Source organism: Gracilinanus agilis, chromosome 1, assembly GCF_016433145.1.
Source record: "Gracilinanus agilis isolate LMUSP501 chromosome 1, AgileGrace, whole genome shotgun sequence".
Lineage (NCBI taxonomy): Eukaryota > Metazoa > Chordata > Mammalia > Didelphimorphia > Didelphidae > Gracilinanus > Gracilinanus agilis.
In genome coordinates, this window is record NC_058130.1 from 420,667,362 (window position 1) to 420,688,520 (window position 21,159).

Below are 21,159 nucleotides of genomic sequence, written 5' to 3' on the forward strand. Positions count from 1 at the left end.
TATCCCCAGGGCCTAGCACATAGTAGGTACTTAATAAATCTTTTCAGATGGTTTGAATGACTAGATCTAGTTAACTCAGTCTCATCCTGAGCCTTGGTTTTAGGCAACCTATTCTTGTGGCTCTTCTCTGAAGAAGGGCCAACATCTGTCTCTTCCCTTTTTCACATGTTAAGATCATTCTTAAGTGTACCCTTCTTTATTCTTTTCTCTGTACCAAGCAGTCACTCAATCTCTGTCTTCTTCTTAGACTTTCTTAAGATGTCACTCTATACTAGAAACTGGTTATTCTTATATGAGATAATAGGGAAACAAGAATGTTTTTATTGTTTGACTACATTTTGGAGATCAGTAAATAGAGAGGAACCTGTGGGGACAATGTAATGCCTTTGACAAAGTCCCATACCAAAGGCTATACAAAACTTTGAGTCACAGCAGGATTAGGGATTGAGCAAAATAGTTTGTCTAAAATAATTTAGAATCCTAGGGAAAAGGAAGAAAGGGTGGAGACAATCATTATATCTAACACAGACAACATTTCTATAGTGCTTTAAGGATTTAAAATATGTTTCTTTTTTAAAAAGTTTAATTTTAATAACAAATTTCCACATATGTTTTCCAAAATTATATGATCCATACTGTCTCCTTCCCTTTCCCCTCCCAGAGTTGACAAGCACTTCACTCTGGGTTATACCTGTATTATCATAGAAAACACATTTCCATAGTATTCACAAAAAAGATTATTTCATCTGAATCCTACAAAACCCCTAGGAGGTATACCGTGTTATCATTCTGACCATTTTACAAATCAAGAAATTGAGACTCGGCAAGATGAACTGATTTCCCTAGGGTCACACATTTAGTAAGTATCTGGGGTAGGATTCAAACTCAGATCTTCCAGAATCCATTGCTACCTCCATTATGCCATCTGAGGAGAAATCAATTCTTTCTTGGATGGAAAAGTATAAAGATCTGTGTTCCTTAGAGACAGATGATAGAATTAGTATTATTTACTGTTGTTGTTCAGTTGTTTTTTTAGTTATGTTTGATTTTTTTATGACTCCATTTGGGATTTTTTTTGGGCAGATATTGGAGTGGTTTACCATTTTCTTCTCTGGCTCATTTTACAGATGAGGAAACTGAGGCAAAGAGTTCCGTCACTTGCCCAGGGTCACAAAGCTAGTGTCTGGGGCCAGGCTTGAAATTAAGACTCCAGGTCAGGTATTCCACCCCCTGTACCACTAATTAACATCTCCATAAATTATCTGTAGGAGGGAGCACACAGCAAAATCTCCAAGTGCACACTTAGATAAACAGTAAACTCATTTGGAAAGTGAAGAGACTCTGAATCTAGATTTGAGAGAAATTAGGGCTTAAATAATGTTCCTCCAGGCCAAAGAATTTCCACAGTCTGGGCCCAGCAGTCCTTGGACCAAACTTCTGATCTCCAGTGGTATGCATAGAACTGAGAGCTGGAAGGAGTTTAAAAGAACTTCTAGCCCTTCTCCTTTTTACACATTGGTAAACTGAGGTCCAGGAAATTAAAGGGACTTGCGTCTTCAAGGTCCTAGTGTGTGTCCTAAGCAGAGAAAGGATTGGAACTGACTTCCACTCCATCATTTGCTTTACAATATCATCTTGTCCTGGCTATCTGAGGATCCCTGCAGCCTTCCTTGGCTAAAAGTCTGAGCCAGAACAGGCTTAGGGAAATAGCTTCAGGCTGTAGCCCCTGGATTGCATCAACTTCTGGCATGGAGCTACTGGGGAGCCCCAAAGGGGATTTGAGTTCTGTAACACTGACCAGATTTATAGGACTCCTGGAAGGGGTCAGGATTCTAAAAGATTCTAAAAGAAACAATCCTCCAGACTCTGTTGCAGACTGATCCCCTTTAGCAGGGGCAAACAGGGTGGATGCACTACAGATTTCTTTCTATCCTGGGCAGGGAGCTCTTCACAGGGCAAACCATGGAGCTAATTCACAAAGTGCCCCTGCAGCTGTCCCTCTCATCCCACTCTGGAAACAGGAACCTGGAAGATTGGTTTCTTGGGGAACATATTCCATTCTGTTCTCACTTCCCTAATGTACTCACATGATTTTCTATTTGCGCGTGATCGTTTTCTTTCTCTTGGCACGACTCGTTGACTGGGCACTTGGGTGGCTGATTTGACGATTCGATCCATGATCTCATCAGCTGCATCATCTGTAACGTTAGGTGAGTCATCAATGCCAGCGTGCCACGTGCTGCTGGTGGAGCCTGGACAGAAAAAATCCCCATAAGACACGGCATTGTGAAAAAACAAACACACAGGGCAAAATGAACTCTCACCCTTTGTCTGGAAGCTATATGAAAATTAGGTTTCATCTTCCTGAGAATCATCCCAATGAAGGTCCAAATGAGAGGTTAAAATACCTAATCCTTTTTTTTTTTAAATGTATTCATTTATTTTTTCAGTTACACATAGAAACAATTTTTGGCAATTTTTTTTGGTGACATTTTGGGATTCAGATTTTTTTCCTCCTTCCCTCACCATCCTTTCCCAAAGTCTGATATCAGTTGTACTAGTGCTTTCATGCAGTACATGTTTCCATATTGCTTATGTTGTGATAGAAGACACCTATCACACATAGAATAAAAATCTCATAAAAAAAAACAAAGTGGAAGATAGCATGCTTTGATCTGTCTCATCTTGGCTATGGAGAGCATTTTCATCATGAGACCCCAGTGGTTATCTTGAAGACTTGCTTTGTGGCTAATAAATCCAACTAATTCTTGATTAAATAGGTGGCTCAATGGATAGAGGGCTGGGCCTGGAGTCAGGTAGAACTTGAGTTCTGATTTAGATTCTGACTCTGGTCTTGTGACCCTGGTCACTTAATCATTGTTTGCCTCGGTTTCCTCATCTGTAAGAAGAGGATAATCAGAGCACCTACTCCCCAGGGTGGTCATCAGGATCAAATGAGATAATATTTGTAAAGTTGTGCACCTACTATTACATAAGTGTTAGCTATTATTTCAGTGCCAAGCTTAGAACTTTATATGTTATAGAAGCCAAATAAATATTCATTGTATGTATGAGACATGTCAAGTTGGAGTCATTATCCCCATTTCACAGGCAAGGAAGCCAGAGTTCAGAGTGGGTAAATCACTTGCCTAAGGCTTCTGGAGTAGCAGTCCTATGCCCTTCTCACTAGACTTCAGCTGCCTCTCTTGTGATTGTTTTTTCTAAGAGTGAATGATAATGGGTAATTAATTCTTAGCCCTTCTGGCAAATTGTTGTTATTGTTCAATATATTCAGTTGGGTCTGACTCTTCTGTTACGCTATTTGGGGTCTCTTGGCAGAGATGCTGAAGTGGTTTGCTATTTTGTCCTCCAATGAGAAAGCTGAGGCAGGCAAACAGGGTGAAGTTACTTGCTCAGCTAGTAAGTTTTTAAGATCAGATTTAAACTTAAAAAAAAAAAAAAGGTTCTTTCTGATTTTGGGTCTGGCACTCTACACACCATGATGCCACTTAGCTGCCTGGGGAAATGGCTCACAATAAACACACCAGAAAAACAGCACACTCTTCTGAGTAAACTGATTTTTAACCCTCATAAGAGAAAAAGTCTTCCCTAGAAATAGTACCAACTTACTAATTAGCCATTAGCTAATTATTCCTTCCTTGTATTTTGCCATCGTCCCTATATGCCCATGCTCAAACTCACACAGAATCTATCGCTGGCCTCTTTGGGGTAGACTTTCAGCTGTGCCAAGAAGCAAGTTTGATGACCAGCCCTGTGTGTGAATACATTTCCTGAGCACCAACTTAAAAACTGTAATAGTGACTCATCCAGATGAGGAGATAAAACCAAACCAAACCATCATGTAGGCTTTCCTCCAGCAAGTCACATAGGTTCATCCAGTGAATACACTCAGGTGGTGTGCCCTACTAATAACCAGCTATTACTGTTGTTTTGAAGACTAGCAGAGGTGGAACTAGAGAGAATCAGATCAAAAGGTTAGCTCTGCAGTCACCATTCTTATGAGTCAGTAAACATACTGCCACAAAAGACAGGCTGGGAACCTAGACCTCGATGAACTATAGGGGGAATCCCATGGGAAGGCCCTTTGGTGGTTTTACTTTGGCTCAGTTCCCTGACCAGACCTTCTGAAAGCTTGCCACTGTTACATTTCCTTCCCTCTTCCAATGACATAAGAAAACAAATTTTGTGTACAAAAAGACATTATAAGATAATTATCCCCATTCCTCAGGCAGTCAACGACTAGGCTGCTGGGAGCCCATCAAAGGAAGTACTCTCCACATTGTCATTTCCTTTATTTAATCCATACAGATCTTCAGGGTGAGAAGAATTCCACCGGTAATTCCTGAGGAACAAAATGTATGCCCTGCCCAGCAGGACAGTGTGGAAGGTTCCTTCCTGGTTTTAAAGAGCTAGCTGCTAATTAGTGTAATCATGCTTTGAACCAGAGAGCCTATAGCCATTTCCTTTGCCATTTGTCTAGAAGGCGTATTATGGTTTTCCAAATTCACTTAGGGTTGGTGGTTTTGTGATATCACCTGTTTGCTTCCCCCTCTCCATGTTTAAAGTTTGTGTGAAGATAAAGCATGCACACGTAAAAAGTTAAATAACAATGCAAGAAATATACTCAAGAGGCATATCCAAAGGATCAGATGAATGGGACAGTCAATAAATGAGAGGCAACACAAAGCAATGAATAGAATGCTGCATTTGGGAGCCATGAAAACCTGGATTATTCATATCCCATCTCTAACACTCACTAATAAACATGGTCAAGTCATGTAGCCTTTCGGAATGCTAATTTCCTCATCTGTGAAATGGTCCTAAAAATATCTGAAAATACAGGGCTATTATGAGGCTCAAATGAGAGAATGCACCTAACCCTTAAGAGCTTTAAAAATGGTAACCATTTTAGGGGGCCGCTGGGTGGCTCAGTGGATTGAGAGCCAGGCCTAGAGATGGGAGGTCCTATGTTCAAATCTGGCCTCAGACACTTCCTAACTATATCACCTTGGACAAATCATTTAACCCCAGTTCCCTAGCCCTTACTGCTCTTCTGCCTTGGAACCAATACATAGTATTGATTCAAAAAAGAAGGTAAGGGTTTAAAAAATGTTAGCAATTTTTACAAATGTCATAAGTTCAGAGGAAGGAAAGATCTTTGTGGGCTTTGGTAATATGGGCATCGTGAGCTGGGCCTTGGGAGTCCACTAGTATGGAACTCCCTGGTGGGTCAACTCCATCCCTCAATTCACCTACCATTCAGCAAAGGACAAGAAGGAGGCTGGCATTGATAGGAGAAGGTACGCTGGAGGGAAGGAGGAACAAGAGACGAAAAATCCAGAGCCAGATACTAGAGATTGTTTTGTTCTGCTGAGCATTTATTTCCTGTCATATAATGGTCATGATCCAAACAGATCTTCATTTATCTATGAAGATGATTCTTTCTCCACTTTCATTGTCAGTTGGCCATGATAACATCTCTCTCACTACAGATCTTTTCATTTAAAAAATTATTTTATAGCTTGACCTTGAACAAGAATTCATCATTTTTTAAACCCTTATTTTCTGGCCTAGTGAGAACTTTAGGGTAGAAGGGCAAGGCCTAGGCAAACAAGGTTAAGTGACTTGCCCCAGAGTCCCAGAAAGTACATCATTTATAATCTCTCTTGGTCTCAGTCTCTTTTCTTTAAAATGAGATTAAACTAGATGGTCTTTGAAGTTCCTCCCTATGATAAAGGCCCTTAACCTTTTCTATGTCACAGGCTTCTTTGGTAGCCTGGATGAAACCAATGGGCCACTTGTCAGAATAATACTCTTATGGGGGCAGCTGGTTAGCTCATTGGATAAGAGTCAGGCCTAGAGACAGGAAGTCCTAGTTTCAAAACTGGCCTCAGATACTTCCTGGCTGTGTGACCCTGGGCAAGTCACTTAACCTCCACTGCCTATGTCTTACCACCCTTCTGCTTTAGAACCAACACACGGTATTGATTCCAAGATGGAAGGTAAGGTTTTTTTTTTTTAAAATAACACTCTTAAATATAAAAAATAAAATAGGATTACAAAGAAAACCAATTAAATTGAAATACAATTAAAAAAAAACAAACCAAGTTTACAAACTCCAAGTTAAAAATCTTAAATCTATGGTCTAAAACTAACCCCATGGTAGATGGCATTATGAAGAGGGGGCTATACTGAAATAAGGGGCAAATTACCTCGACTGGCTCGGCTTCGTGTCCGGACTCCCAGCACTGAGGTGCCTTCTTCACCAAGGGAGGAGGTTTTCAGCACAGCCTTCATATTTTCGTGTTCAGCCGCATCTTCTGCATAGTCCAGTCCCTGTGGTTGGCTCTGGGAGGGAGTGGAATTGCTGGAGAATTTTCCAGTCTGCAAAAAGGCAATCAGAGTCAGGATATGTGTCACCTTTCTGGACCAGGTGAATTCTGTTCAAGAGGGGAAAAGAAATCCACAGCTGAATTCAGTTTACAAAAAAAAAAAAAAGAAAACCAAAAACTTTTTGGGGTGCATGCTGCCTCTGCATATCCAGTTATTACTCTATTTAAAAAGAATAGCCATAACAATAATAGTATTCACATAGTAGGCTTTTTTTTCCTAAACCCTTACCTTCTTTTTTTAGAATCAATACTGTGTATTGGTTCCAAGGCAAAAGAGTGGTAAGGGCTAGGCAATGGGAATTAAATGACTTAGCCAGGGTCACCCAGGTAGGAAATATCTAAGGTCAGATTTGAATCTAGGACCTTTCATCTCCAGGGCTGGCTCTCTGTTAGGCCACCTGGCTTCCCCCAAAGTGTTTTTTAATTTTTTTTAATTAAAAAAAATTTAAACCATTACTTTCTGACTTAGAATCAATACTATGTATTGGTTCTAAGGCAGCAGAGTGGTAAGGGCTAGGCAATGGGAGTCAGGTGACATGCCCAGGGTCACAGAGCTGGGAGGTAACTGAGTCCAGATATGAACCCAGGATCTCTATCTCTAGGCTTAGTTCTCAATCCATGGAACAACCAAGTTCAACCCCCACACTCAAAATAATGTTTTAATATTTACAATGTGCTCTACAAAAAGCATTTGTGTGACAAGACGTTCTGTTGTGAGAGAGGAGAGCTCTTGGATTTTCTATTTGCCAAGAAGAGGGAACTCATTGAGGATTAGGGTGTTTTCACTAATATAGGAACTTCCTGGTGAGTGAACTCCATTCTCCAATGCAGGTTAGCACTCTCTGCAACTTATAGTCTTAGAGAGATTTAGGGAGTTGTTGAGCAGACCAACAAATCAGCTTCCTTTGTGAGCTCCTTTAATCAGGTCTTTCTGGAGATGGTTAACTGCTGGCAGATCTTAAAAATCAATCAAATGTATTTATCCCAGAATCCTCTCAGAATAATAAAATATGTTTTATGAAGCAGTCAATTAAGTGTATTGCACCTCATTATGGTGGATTTAGTGTCAGCAAATGTATAAAAAGTACACTATGGCATTTCTGAGAGCCTTTATGGTAACAGAGTTTTATTAGAGGAGCTAAGAATTTGGGGGCTGAAAACTATTTCAACCCTCACTTAAAAAAAATCCTCACGTTCCATCTTAAAATTACTACTGTGTATTGGTTCCAAGGCAAAAGAGAGATAAAGGCTAAGCAGTGGGAGTTAAGTGACTTGCCTAGGAAGTGTTGGAGGTCAAATTTGAACCCAGGACCTTCTGTTTCCAGGCCTGGCTGGACTTCTCATTTCACTGGTCAAGGGAGCTCTAGGATAAGGAAACTTGTTCTTATTAGTGCAGGTCAGCACTTTTAAGGCAACTTTGTAGTCTTAGGGAATTGCCCAGGGTCACAAAGCCAGTTTATAAGAGAAGCAGGGTTTGAATTCAGGTCTTCCAGTTTTTGAAATCAGCTCTCTATGCCATGTTAGCAGTGGGCAGGAGTGGTGGACAGGCCACGATGATGACTTAGCATTCCTAAAAAGGGGGTCAGTTTTCTCGCCAGTAAGCTTAAAAACCCTACAATAACATCTAATCATTCTGTAAGCAACAGGATAGCATACAGCTGATCTGACTGGTCACTCTCTGAAATGAACATGAATAGGCTGACCATGGTTGCATAACTGTGTATTTTGATTATTTATGTTTGTGTCTTCTCTCCTACTGGAGGACGAGTTCTGGGGGCAGGGACTGTGTCTCAGGGACTTTGCAACTCCCCAAAGCTTAGCATGCAGATCTGTACCCTGAGTTTTGTCTAATGGATGCTTATTCTTCTGAATAAATGAATAGATGGATGGTAATCCTATTGACTAAATTAATGAATGATATGATGACTGAAAAAAAAATGAATTGTTTGGGAAACAATTGATTCTCTTATTCACCAAGTTTCTATTCTTTCCAGATAATCACCTTGTTAGAACAGACATAGATAGCTGGTTGAGGAGGCACATATGAATGTAAATCCCTGCTACTATGGAGGCAGAGGCTATGTGCTAAGGCAGTCCAGTATTTGAATTAACCCAACATGACGAGCCTTTGAGTGGTAAAGGGAGCCATTAAATTGCCTAAAGAAGGGAAACTGGCATAGGATTGGAACTCGGGAGGTCAAAGTTTCCATTCCAAGCAACAGTGGGATTGGTCTGTGAGTGGGTGCTATACTTCCAGCCTGGGGAAGATAGAGAGACAAATCTCAAAAGGAAAAAAAAAAGTTAATGAATGAATGAATAAAAGGAGTAGAGAACTTTTTTTTTTTTAAATCAGGGATTCTATTTTCACGAATTGATTAAAGTTTCATCCTTTCATAGTAAAGAAGCATCATTAATACCAGCTCAGATTCTGGGGTAATTTGTAAGGAAGATATTAGGATGGGACCATTCTGCTCCTACACTATAGGAATTTGGGCAGTAGCTTTTACATCAGAGTTCATGACTTACACCAAATATCTAGTGAACATGGGAAGACTAAAGCAACTGTGAGCTTCCAAATATCTAGGAATGAGGTGTGGTATTCCCCCCAACATAGTGTAATTCTGAGTTATGTGTCCCGGCTCCTAGTTTGGAAAAGGAATTTAATCTGGAGGGAGTGAAGGGCAAAGAATAATATCTGTGGAAAGATAAATACATGTTATCTCATACATGAGTTCATGCTGAAACAGACAAAACTTACTACTTCTAATAGTGACAGACATTTAGTAGTTTTAATAATCACCTGTAAAAAATATCATGCAAACCATAAATTCTAAACAATCATAGTAGCATTTTAATGGAGGCAAGCTAGGACCTTATATAGTAGCTCAATCAGTGATTCCCAAAGTGGGTGCTACTGCCCTCTGGTGGGTGCTGCAGCGATCCAGGGAGGTGGTGATGGCCACAGGTGCATTTATCTTTCCTATTAATTGCTATTAAAACTTAAAAAAATTAATTTCCAGGGGGCTAAATAATATTTTTTTCTGGAAAGGGGGCGGTAGGCCAAAAAAGTTTGGGAACCACTGATCTAAATGAACCCTAAAATTTCCATTATCTAGATTTTTTTTTTGAAACATAGCATTTCTATAACTTGACTTTTTTTCCTTTTCACCTAGTGGTTTGACATTCTACAGATCCAGCACTAGTCACGGTATAAGACATCTTTACAAATTGTTCTCCAAAGCTTTAGATCCATAGCAAAGACTAGATGGCCCGTTGCTTACATTTTCCAATGATAATGTCTCTGTCCTGTCTTCCTCACCTCATTCTATTGCCATTTGTATTATTACATTTAATTGATAAAAATACCAGGTAATTCTGATTCCAAGAAATAAAATGAGACAGTCAAAAAGAACAAAAACAGGTTTACCTGGTTTCTCCCCCCCCCCCATATTTGTGTTAATATTTCATGTTTGAGAATATCCAAGACTTCTTATTTCACTAAAAGGACCAGGCTATATTCCTAAGGGGCATTTTTCCTGGTTTCTATTCACTTCCAGTGGCAAGGAAAACATAACAGAAGTCACCCTGAAATTCCTGAAAATTCTGCCTCATGACTGAATAAGAAGGAACAGTACAATCGCCTTCCCTTCATAAAAGGTTGTTAATGGTAAAACAGATGACCAAACAGAAAATTCTGAGTGTGTAGTTTCAAGTCCTTAAGTTTCAAATGCTGAGCACTTCACACTGTTAATGTTATGAACAGATTTCACAGCACACCCCAAAGAGGTCAAAAGGATCATTTCAAACCTTTAAAAACAAACGTACCTCAATTTCATCTTCTTCATCGGTCTATCAGAAAGGGACAAATAACACATGGAAGATAGAAAGGATTCTTAGCAGGTACAAAAGCAAAGCATGTTCTTAGAGTATTTGACATTACCCTCATTTCACAAATTAGCTCAGTAAACATAGAAATAGCGGCAATTTTCAAAGACCTGCAATAATTCCCTAATGCCTGCTTCATACACTTGTAAGCTAAATATATGTCAGAAAGTATGCTGATGAGCAATTTAGAGACCCAGACATATTATCAACTACCTATGTGCCCTTGAACAACCTCTCAGGTTCCCAAAATGGTCAACCTCTTTTGGGTCCCTCCTCTGTGAATCAAAAGGATTGGATTAAATGATCTTTAAGCTGCCTTTTCAATCTCAAATTTTGTGATTCTCCTTTTCCTACCTTTGGAGATTCTCCATGCCAAGATCCTATCCTAATTATCCATCTTTCATTCATTGATTCAATCCAACAAACATTACTGGACACCTAATATGTGACTGATTGTGCTGTCTGGTACAGGTAATGCAAAGGTGAATTAATTTGACATGGACTTTGTTCTCAGGGACCTTAGGGTCTAAGAGAAGAATTTACATAATCTCTCACTACTTCTCAACAGGGGCAATGAATGGACCGAGCTAGAGACAAGCCACTTAACTCTGTTTGACTCATTTTCCTCATCTGTAAAATGAGCTGATGAAGGAAATGGCAAACCATTCCAGGATCTTTGCCAAGAAAACCCCAAATGGGGTCATGAAGAGTTGGACATGACTGAAATGACTGACGACAACAAATTTCTCAACGATCCGGTCAGTCTCCAACCTATCCCATTGATATGCCATGTTCATCTTTCCTGGCTTATACCTTTGCTTAGATTACTCCTGGTGCCTTGTAATATTCTCCTCAAGCTCCACTTCTTAAGCTCCACTTAGAGGACTGTAACTGTCCTCTAGTTCAAGTCTCACCCAAGATTTGCAGGAAGTCTACTTCAGGAACCCTATTCCTTCCTGATCTCTTCCCCTTCAGAGGCATTTTAAGTCAGTACCATGAATTCAGTTCTTAGTAACATACTGCTTTGTATGACTTTTTCTCGAACGTTTATATTGTTTCCCCAAGAAGATTATAAACTACTTGAGGGCAAGGATTAGATTTTATGCTGCTTTATCCTTCACAGGAGGTAGTACATACAGTGCTTGGCAGGAACAAAGTGCTTGATAAAAAGAATCATCCTGTGTTAGAATTCGCAAGAATCTAGAAGGAAGGCATCTAATCTTAATCTCCCATCCCCTGGGAAGACACTTCTATTCCATTCACAAAAGGTGATCACTGCTTACTGAATAATTCTAGTGATAGGAAGATGGCAAAACACGTTCTGAATCCCAGAATTACCAGACTAGGAATCAAGAAGAAATGAGACTTGGGTTCATATTCCTACACCACTTATTAATTATATGATCATTTACAAGTTATTTACAGTAATTTCTCTTATCCTCATTTTTCTTACCTGTAAAATAGGCATAATAACAATTGTACTATCTAAATCAAAGGGTTGTTAATATGAGAAAAGGGCTTTGTCATTTTTGGCACAATAGAGAAATTTTAGTTATAATTTTGATTAGTTTTAATTTTTACAAGTAATTTTGAATAATTGAGACAAAAATGCCTTTAAAATCAGCTATTTTAATTTTTCTCTCTGAAGCCACATGGTATAAATGCAATTTCTTTTTACCACTGAAAATCCTTCAAATACTTGAAGACAATCATCATTTACTAAGAAAAAAAACCTTCTTTCCTTAAATGATAAGGTTTCCAGATTCTTTCCTATCCTGGTTGCCCTTTTCTGGAACTACTCCCTTTTGTCAATGTCCTCCTGGAGGTACCCTCTATACTGACACTTTACCACTGGTATAGTGAGATGAAGATCTCTTGAAATCTGAGCACTAAACTACATTTCATGCCTTTTCCTTTTCAGAACTTCTGCTGTGAATTTCTGGCTTATTCTGACTTCAAGACCAATCAAAACCCCTAGGTTTTTTTTTTTTAAACCCTTACCTTCCATCTTGGAGTCAATACTGTGTATTGATTCCAAGGCAGAAGAGTGGTAAGGGTAGGCAATGGGGGTCAAGTGACTTGCCCAGGGTCACACAGCTGGGAAGTGTCTGAGGCCAGATTTGAACCTAGGACCTCCCATCTCTAGGCCTGGTTCTCAATCCACTGAGCAACCCAGCTGCCCCCTCCCTAGGTCTTTTTCACAAAAAACTTCTTCCAAGGCAAGATTTCACACATTGTGGAATTGTGTAATCTCACAATGCACAATCTGATTTTTTTTTTAAAGAACAAATGCAGAACCTTACATATCTATCCTTTAAACTTTATTTTGGTTTTAGGCTCATATTCTAGCATCATCCTTTGCATATAGTAGTACTTAATAAATAACTATTGACTGAATAATGTAATTTTTTTATTTTGATAGTTCCCTATGCATTAGTTTTTCTTCTCACCTTAATAAAAAATGTTAACTTTTTTCTTTTTTCAATTATGCCAGTGACATATTTTAGTGCTTGGAGTTCTCTGTGGTCTAATATCATTGAGAAGCAAACTCTTTTGGATGCTTCTTTTGGAAGTATAAAACTAATATGTTTGGAATAACAGTATATGCCACATGGAATTTACTCAACTCCCCACTTGGTCTGGCTCTGTGTTAGGTATTGCTTCAAAAGGGCATAAAAAATGTTGGAGGATAGTGATGCAAATTATTAAAATCTTCTCAATTTGGAACTTTTTTTTAGTTTTACTTAGAATTTAGTTGTGCTGGTGATGTAATAAGCTTGGATTTGCTAATGTTGCAAAATTTATTTCTGGAAGAAAAGTGAAGTATGATGTAATGAAGAGAGCTTCAGAACTGAAGTCAAAAGACTGAGACAAGTTGGGTTCAAATTCTGGCAATGCCAGAATTAGCTAGTTATGTGATCTTGGACAAGTCACTTCCTTTCTCCTATCCTTGTGGGGTTTTCCCCACAATGCCTCTTATGATGCTTTAACCTTTATCTCTTAATTCATATGTGATTTCTTCCTCATCTGTATTTCTATGGCATTTTCTTTGTAGCCAGTCAATCTTATCAATTGGCATTTATAAAGTGCCTACTATGTGCTAGACATAAAGCTGTGGTTACCAAAAAAAAAAAAAGGTGAAAACCTGTCCATGCTCTTAAAGAGCTTATAGTCTATTGGAGGAGACAACAGGAAAATGACTTTGTTCAAATGATGTAAGCAGGATAAGATAATCAATATAGGGAAGGCATTAGCCTTAAAGGAGATCAGGAAAGGCTTCTGGCAAAGGTGGGATTTTAGCTGAGATTTGAAGGAAGGAAGCCAAGGAAACTAAGAGGTGGAGATGAGGTAGGGAGAGCATTCTAGCCATGGGGAGAGCCAGTGAAAAAATGCCTGGAGTCAGGAGATGGAGCATCTAGTGCAAGGAACAACAAGGAGGTCATGCCACTGGATCACAGAGCATATGGGAGTGGGGTGGTATGGCATATAAGGTGTAAGCAGACTGGAACAGTGGGAGCGAGCCAGATTATGGAGGGCTTCAGAAGCTAAATGGAGTATTTGTTCTTGGAGGCAATAAATGGAGCCCCTGGAGTTGACTGAATTAGGGGGAGGGAGAAGGGGTAACATGATCAAACTCTTTTTTTTTTAAACCATACCTTCCCTCTTTAGGCCTGGCTCTCAATCCACTGAGCCACCTAGCTGCTCTGGGATTAACTCCTTAGGAAGAGCAATTTGACAGTTGAGTGGAGAATAGTTTGAAATGTGGAGTCTCTCTCATGGTACTTACATCATTCATCTTTGTATTATACTTATTTGCAGACATGCCTTATCTCTTCTACCACATCCTAAGATCCTTCAAGGCAGAACAGTATCTTTATTCATCTTTGAATCTCCCTCAGTCTCTTACACAATGTCTTGAACAGAAGGGCTCAGTGGGTGATTATTAAAATGAATTGAATCGAATTCAGACAAAAATTGTAGATTTGTGTCCCTTCTAGGCTGAATTCTTTAGGAAGGACATTGACGGGATGGAGAGCACCTAGAGGGGTATGACCAGAATCATAGGAGAACAGGAGATCAGGTCTTTCAAAGATCTGTTGAAGGAAATGAGGAAGCTTAGCCCAGAGGATAATAGTCTTAGGAAAGATATGATGGCTTTCCTTCAGGGATTTGAAGAGATGAAAAAGAGGAGTGAGTTTTTTTTTCCTAGAGCAGGGGTTCTTAACCTGAGGTTTAAAAATATACTGATAACTGTGTTTCATTATAATTGGCTTCTTTTGTAATCCTATATATTTTATGATTTAACAACATTACTCTGAGAAGAGGTCCATAGACTGCCCCAGAGAGACAAAGAGATCTATGACACAAATGGAGGTTTGAACCTCTGCCATAGAGGGGAAAACTAGGTATAAAGGGGGACTTTCAGTTCAGAATTAGGAAAAAAAACTTCCTAATAATATGAACTATTCAAAAGAGGAATGTACCACAGAAATAGTGAATTCCCTGCCAGTGAAGGTCTTTGTGAATAGTCTGAATGACCACTTTTCATGAATGTTGTAGATAGGATTCCTGTTTAGACATGGCTTATACTAAAGAGAGACAGCTGGATGATTAGATGATTAGAGAAGCCATCAGGTCTGGAATCAGAAAGATCTGAGTTTCCTGCATTCGAATCAGGCCTTATACATTTACTAGCTGTGTGACTCTGGGCAAGTCACTTAACCTTATTTGCCTCCGTTTCCTCATATATAATGAGCTGGAAAAGGCAAAGGCAAAGTACTTCAATATCTTTGCCAAGAAAATCCCAAACTAGGGAGGGGCATAACTGAAACAAATGAAAAACAATATACTGGTACATAGTCCTTTAGATTTGTAGCATTTTAGACTCATGTGAACTAATATAAGTTTTAAGCTATTTGCTGGTTGTTTCACAGAAATTCATTTTATCCCCTCAAATAGGCTGTGAGTTCTTTGAGGGTAGAGTGAGTTTCTTTTTCTTTCCCTTATATCTAGCACAACATAGGGCTGGATTCCTTAAAGGAGCTTATTATAGTACAATTAGGGGAATCTTGAACTAAAGAAATGAGCTTGAAAGGAAGTTTCCATTGGAATGCCTCAGGGATCTGTGATTGGCTCTTTTCAGTGTTTTTTGATTACTGAATTGAAGAAAGGCATATATGGCATGTGGATCAGATTTGCAGATGCTCCAAACATGAGAGGGACAGCTAACACACAACGAGAGCATGAGCATTAAAAATGCTTGGGAGAATCTAGATTATTGGGTCAAATTTAATTGCATGAAAACTCAGTGGAATAAATGTAAAATCTTACACTTGAATTTAAAAAGTCAACATTAAAAATAGAAGACAGGGTAGGCATGACTAGATAGCAGGTCATCTGGAAAATATTTTCAGGTTTTATGGGCTGTAATCTCAATATGAATCAATAGTATAATATGGTGGTCAAGAATACGAACACAATTTTAGGTGGCATTAACAGAGGCATCCAATGTATACAGGGGACAGTCCTGCTACATGCCACACTGGGCACACCATGACTGGCATATTGCATTCAATTCTAGCTGCCACACTTTAGAAGGATATCAAGATGAGGATGGTTGTTCAGAGGAGGGTATCTAAGATAATCAAGGGTCTTGAGATGATGCTATCTGAAGACAGATGGAAGGGACTAGAGATTGGACTTAAAAGAGACATGGCAGAGTGCACAAAGAGCTATCATATAGAGGGTTATTTGTTCCGTTTGGCCTTGGAAGGCAGCAATCAGATGTGGTCAAATGGCAAATTTAAGTTCGACATAAAAAACCAAAAACAACTTTTACAATCGCTAGAGTTATTTAGAAATGGAATGGACTTCCTCAGGAAGTCAGAGACTCTCCTTTGCTTGAGGTTTTTAAGTAAAAGCTAGATGGATACGTGTAGAGTGATTCCTTTCCCTCAGGTTCCAGCTGACCAATCTGAGATTCCATGATTCTCACAGGTAGGGAGACATAAGCACAAGGTGGCACCATTTCTCTTGCAAAGCCTTTGAAAGCAATATCCTGGAGATCCCCTAGATGGGGATGTAACTACGTAAGTAAAGACTGGGGAGAGGAAAAGCGGAGGGAGATGCCTCCCCTCCCTTTCCACAAGCAGGAGGGCTGGATTTTCTGCTTTGAAAAACTGAGAGAAGGAACAGATTCTATTCATTCCTTGCCCTGACATCATCTTACTGACATGCTAACATCCCCAGCAACATCAATTTTTGTAAATACTTTAATATAAAGTATATGCAATAGACAAATATAATTTCATATAAAATATGTTTAGTATAACTACATTAAAATAAAAAATTTGAAATGTCTGCTCATGTTTCTACTATGAAAAAGGAAGATTTCATACATTAACTAATTTTTACTCAAATATACATATGGCAAAGAAAAGGGCTTTAAGAGCATTTTTGCAAATGCTTTTAAACAAGCTGTTCCATACTGATTTATTGTTGTGGCACAGTAGATAGAGCAGACAGTCTAGACCCAGGGAGACTTGAATTCAACTCCTAATAGTCTCTCCCTGAATATAACTAGGTCAAACCTCAGAAGGCAGGCACAAATTAGGTCACTGAGTCCAAAAAGGAACCCTTGCCAGTCCTTATACTTAGCTGTCAGCCAGATGGTATATGGATTTATTATGCCATATGGAAACTGGAAAGTCTAAATTTAAATCCAGTCCTATACACTTACCAGCTATGGGACCCTGGGCAAGTCACTTAACCTTCTCTGTCTCAGTTTTCTTATCTATTAAATAATGATAGTACCACCCAGATTTGTTGTGAGGAGCAAATAAGAGAATAATTATAGAACATTTAGCATAGTGCCTGGTACATGGTAATTACTACAGTAACACTATTATCTTTATTATTATTATTATTTTGTTGAAATTCTCCTTTCAAGGCTCAGCTCTAGTGCTACTTTTTCCTTTCATCCTTCCTGAGGAGCTTCAGATGAGTTGTAATTTCTCTTTACTCAAATTCCCTGTGACTCAGTTTGGCTTGGTAAATTTATGTTTGACTAAATTTCAGGGAGGCCTATTTTTTTCAGTTCCCTTGAGAAGAAATTTGGGTTTTCCACCTTTCATTTTCATGCTTTCTTTGTCATCAGGTAGGATGCTTATATGATCCTCTAAATCCAGAAGCCAAGAAATGTAAATACTAAGTTGAAAACCTAGTTGTCATTGTCATTTAAGGAAAGCATCCAAGCATCTCTAGGAGGTCCTGTTGGTCTGAATGATGCCTGGATGTCCTAGTTCTCTCTTAAGTATTCTGAGGTTTCCCGAAAAGCAAGTTTGACCTTGACTTTCAGAAGGAGTCTCAGGGCTCCACATAATTAGAGGAAAACAGAATGTCCACCTAGAAATAAAATTCTGAGCAATGAATCACACTGGCTCTTATAATGGCTGTCATCTGAAATAGGTTTTCTCTCTCCTGCCTGAGGATAGAGTCTGATGGGAATCATTCACTAACGTCCAATTAGTGGTTTTCTCTGGGCCTGTGGGGACAATGCTAGACTTCATGGTTGATAAAAAAAATCATAGATAAAAAAAAAAAACAAAGAATTTTAGACCAGGAAAGAACCTCACATATGAGCTAGTATGGTCCTGTGGTTTTATAGGTGACAAAAGTAAGGCCAAGAAAGGTTGAGGGACATCCACGGCTGCACAACTTTTTATTGGCTCTGTACCTAGGAATAATATTACCTAACTTTGGAGATTTTAGAATAAGTCAGGATGATAAGGTTTCTAACAGAGGAAAATAACTTTTTTTTTTTTGGAAATAACTTTTGACATTTTCCAAGGCACTTTGAAATGATCTGCCCAGCTGCCAGTGGGAAAGGGGTATCTACTCAGAAACAAGACAATGAGATTCAGTGAAGATGCTTTTGGCAGACAGAAGGACCAATTTTATTTCTTTGGATTCTTGATCAAATGTGTTCCCTAAATGAGGTTAAATGTTGCTTCTCTAGGAGAAATGTTCTGAGGTAATAGATATGAAAATAAGCTGAGGGGGTCTGGCTATATAGTAGTATATTAAAAATACATTTCTTAGCTTTATCACTTGTTGGCAGTATAACTGTTGAACATGAGTTCAAATCCGGCCTCAGATACTTACTAGTTGTATATCTCTGAGCAAGTCACTTAATCCTGTTTACCTCAGTTTCCATATCTGCAAAATTAGTCAGAGAAGGAAATGGCAAACCACACCAGTACCTTTGCCAAGAAAATCCCAAATGGAGTCACCCAAACTCAGAAATGACTGAAATGACTGAAGGACAAAATCAGTGCAAGTCTTTTCTGAAGGTCTCAGTTCCCTTTTCTACATTTCTCTCTTTCTTTCTATCATATTATGCAGTCTTTTGTCCTTTTGATTAGGGACTACCTTGTTGGATTAGAGAGTCTTTGTGAGAAGAAACAAAGATTTTGGTAAGAGTGAAAACAGATGAGGGTGCTAAAAACCTTGAATAAACTTAATATGGTCTGAGACCACTAAGCCAGATGATCTCAAAGGTCCCTTCTTTTTTTGGTTTACAATTTGTGCTTATGATTTCTACTAGTGGTACCTATAAAGAATCACCTCAGAGGAGTTAACCGTTTATTTATCCTAAAGTTGTAAAAATGCAAGAAAAAATTAATATGTGAAAAATCCCTCTATTCTCTTTTTATCTAATTGATCTCCAAGTATAAAAAAATATGGGAACACAAAATTCCCTTAGAGTCAATGTTTTTATGCAGATAAAGTTACTGATCATCAAAGCAGGTAGCTCTCTAAGATATCTTTAAATTGTTTACTAAGGAATTCCCCTCCCCAATGATGATAGCAGTAATGATAACTGGCATTTATATACTGTTGTAAAGTTTGAAAAGCACTTTACAAATGTTGATCCTCACAAAGACCCTGTAAGGTAGGCACTATTATTATCCCCACTTTACAGATGAGGAAACTGAGGCAGGTAGAGATTAAGTGACTTACCCAGCGTCCTATCACTAGGGAGTGGCTAAGATTGTATTTGAATTCAGGTATTCTTAACACCAAGTTCAATGCTCTATCTACTGCTCCACCTTACTGCTTCTAAAATGTCCAGAGAGCAATATCTGAATTTGACTCAAATCCCCAGCTTAGATATGAACCATCACTTAATTTCTCTGCTGCTATGTCTTGCTTACTCATTAGGCATAGTTTATATTCTGAATTGGGGGACAGAAGTTGAGGGACAAAAGAGAGGAAGCGATCTGCCCCACACCACACAGCAAGGTAACGGTATCATTAGGATTAGGTCTCCTATGTATGGCTTCCATTTGGAAAATGAATCATTTTAAAAAGTGTTTTGAGTTGGCTTAATTCTTTATGGAACGAGATGGCTGGGAAATAGCTGATGCAACACTATTCATTTCCATAAAACAAGACCTTTGAAGTGAAGGTCCTTGATGTTCTCCTTTGCTCAGCTTGAATCTCACCTTCTCTGAAAAATCTTTCCCAATACTCGGATCTCTAGATGCCCTCCACTTCAGCACTGTTACAGTATGCCTAGCTGGAATCACGCGGGTTAGCATTTAGTTATGTAGGCTAGCTGTCCTCTCTGTTCTCTAGTTTTTTCTTCATATGTCTTTTCTTGTTAATTAGACTATAAACTTTTTGGGGAGAGGCACAGAAGTGTCTTATGGCACCTGTATAACACATATTACTTAATATTATTCTAGGTGCATAGTAGGTGCTTAGTGAATTCTAGTTGATGGATTAATTGTATCTAGGCTTTACTAAAACTAAACTGTGCCTCTTCCTCTCTCACTTCCCCTTCTTCCCCCACTAAAGCCATGTTTGTGCCGAGGTAATGTCAGACCCAGGATCTTCGGGTTATTGACAATCCTTAAGATTTGGCTCCATGAATATACCATTTAAAATTTCACTAAGAACTTGTGTACCCATCTAATCAGTGCACAGTTGGGGTTGGTCTTTGTCTATGTGAATGACCAATAAAAATATTCTTTCAAAGTTTTCCAGCAGCTTAAATGCATCACCTGCCAATATCAGAGCTGACTACCGAATAGGGGTTTCTCAGGAAATTTATTCTTTACAACTTTGGTTGAAACGAAGGGGAGAAGAGAAAATTTGCTTTTCCCTCTGAACTTCTTGCATTAATATCTTGTTGAGGGTCTCATGGAGAAGATACCTGGAAGCCTGAACTCAGTTTTCAAGGCTTGGTTAACCGAATTCTTCTAAGAATTTATGACTCACTCTACAGTAAGGGCTGTGGGAGGAAAAATTTCAGTGCTAGTTTATACAGTGTCCATGTGTCTCCAACTAATATGTAAGATGAATTATTTATGAGTTGCCTTCCAGTTAACAAGATTGGAAGAGGGAGAATATTTATTCTCTATAGTTCCACAGGAAGTAAATAAAATGAATGAAACTTATAGGGGTGGGTTGGGCAGATTTTGGCTAAAAATTAACAAACAAAATTAAACCTTTCTGGCAATCAGAGATGTCCAAATACAAATGATGATAATGTTACTGTATTAATTTACATTTGTATAATCCACTGTATAGTGCCTTAAGGTTTATATAATATTTTCTTCTCATTAATCTTTATGATACTAGGTATCATCTATGTAGTTCTTAAAGTTTTGCAAAGCCAAGTACTGTGCTAAATGGTTTACAAATATCTCATTTTATCCTCACAACAAATTCCCGAGGGCTATTATTAGACCCATTTTACAGGTAGGAAGAATGGGACTAACAGAGGTCAAATGGTTTGGCCAGGGTCACATACTTAAGGTAGAATTTGCATTTGGGTCTTCCTTACTCCAAGTGC

The 21,159-nt window shown here is 38.7% G+C and overlaps 1 protein-coding gene across 3 annotated transcripts in view; it reads right to left on the reverse strand.

Moving 5' to 3' along the window:
• Positions 1 to 21,159, reverse strand: part of FHOD3 (formin homology 2 domain containing 3) — a 703,058-nt gene that overhangs the window by 11,208 nt on the left and 670,691 nt on the right. For 2 of the 3 annotated variants that reach the window (XM_044664978.1, XM_044664968.1), the window contains 2 exons: positions 6,234 to 6,405; positions 2,088 to 2,252 (listed from right to left, as the gene is read on the reverse strand). In XM_044664978.1, the coding sequence (XP_044520913.1) occupies positions 2,088 to 2,252; positions 6,234 to 6,405 (337 nt within the window). Of the gene's footprint in view, positions 1 to 2,087; positions 2,253 to 6,233; positions 6,406 to 10,238; positions 10,263 to 21,159 lie in introns of all 3 variants that reach the window. The other variant, XM_044664960.1, reaches the window with a different exon arrangement.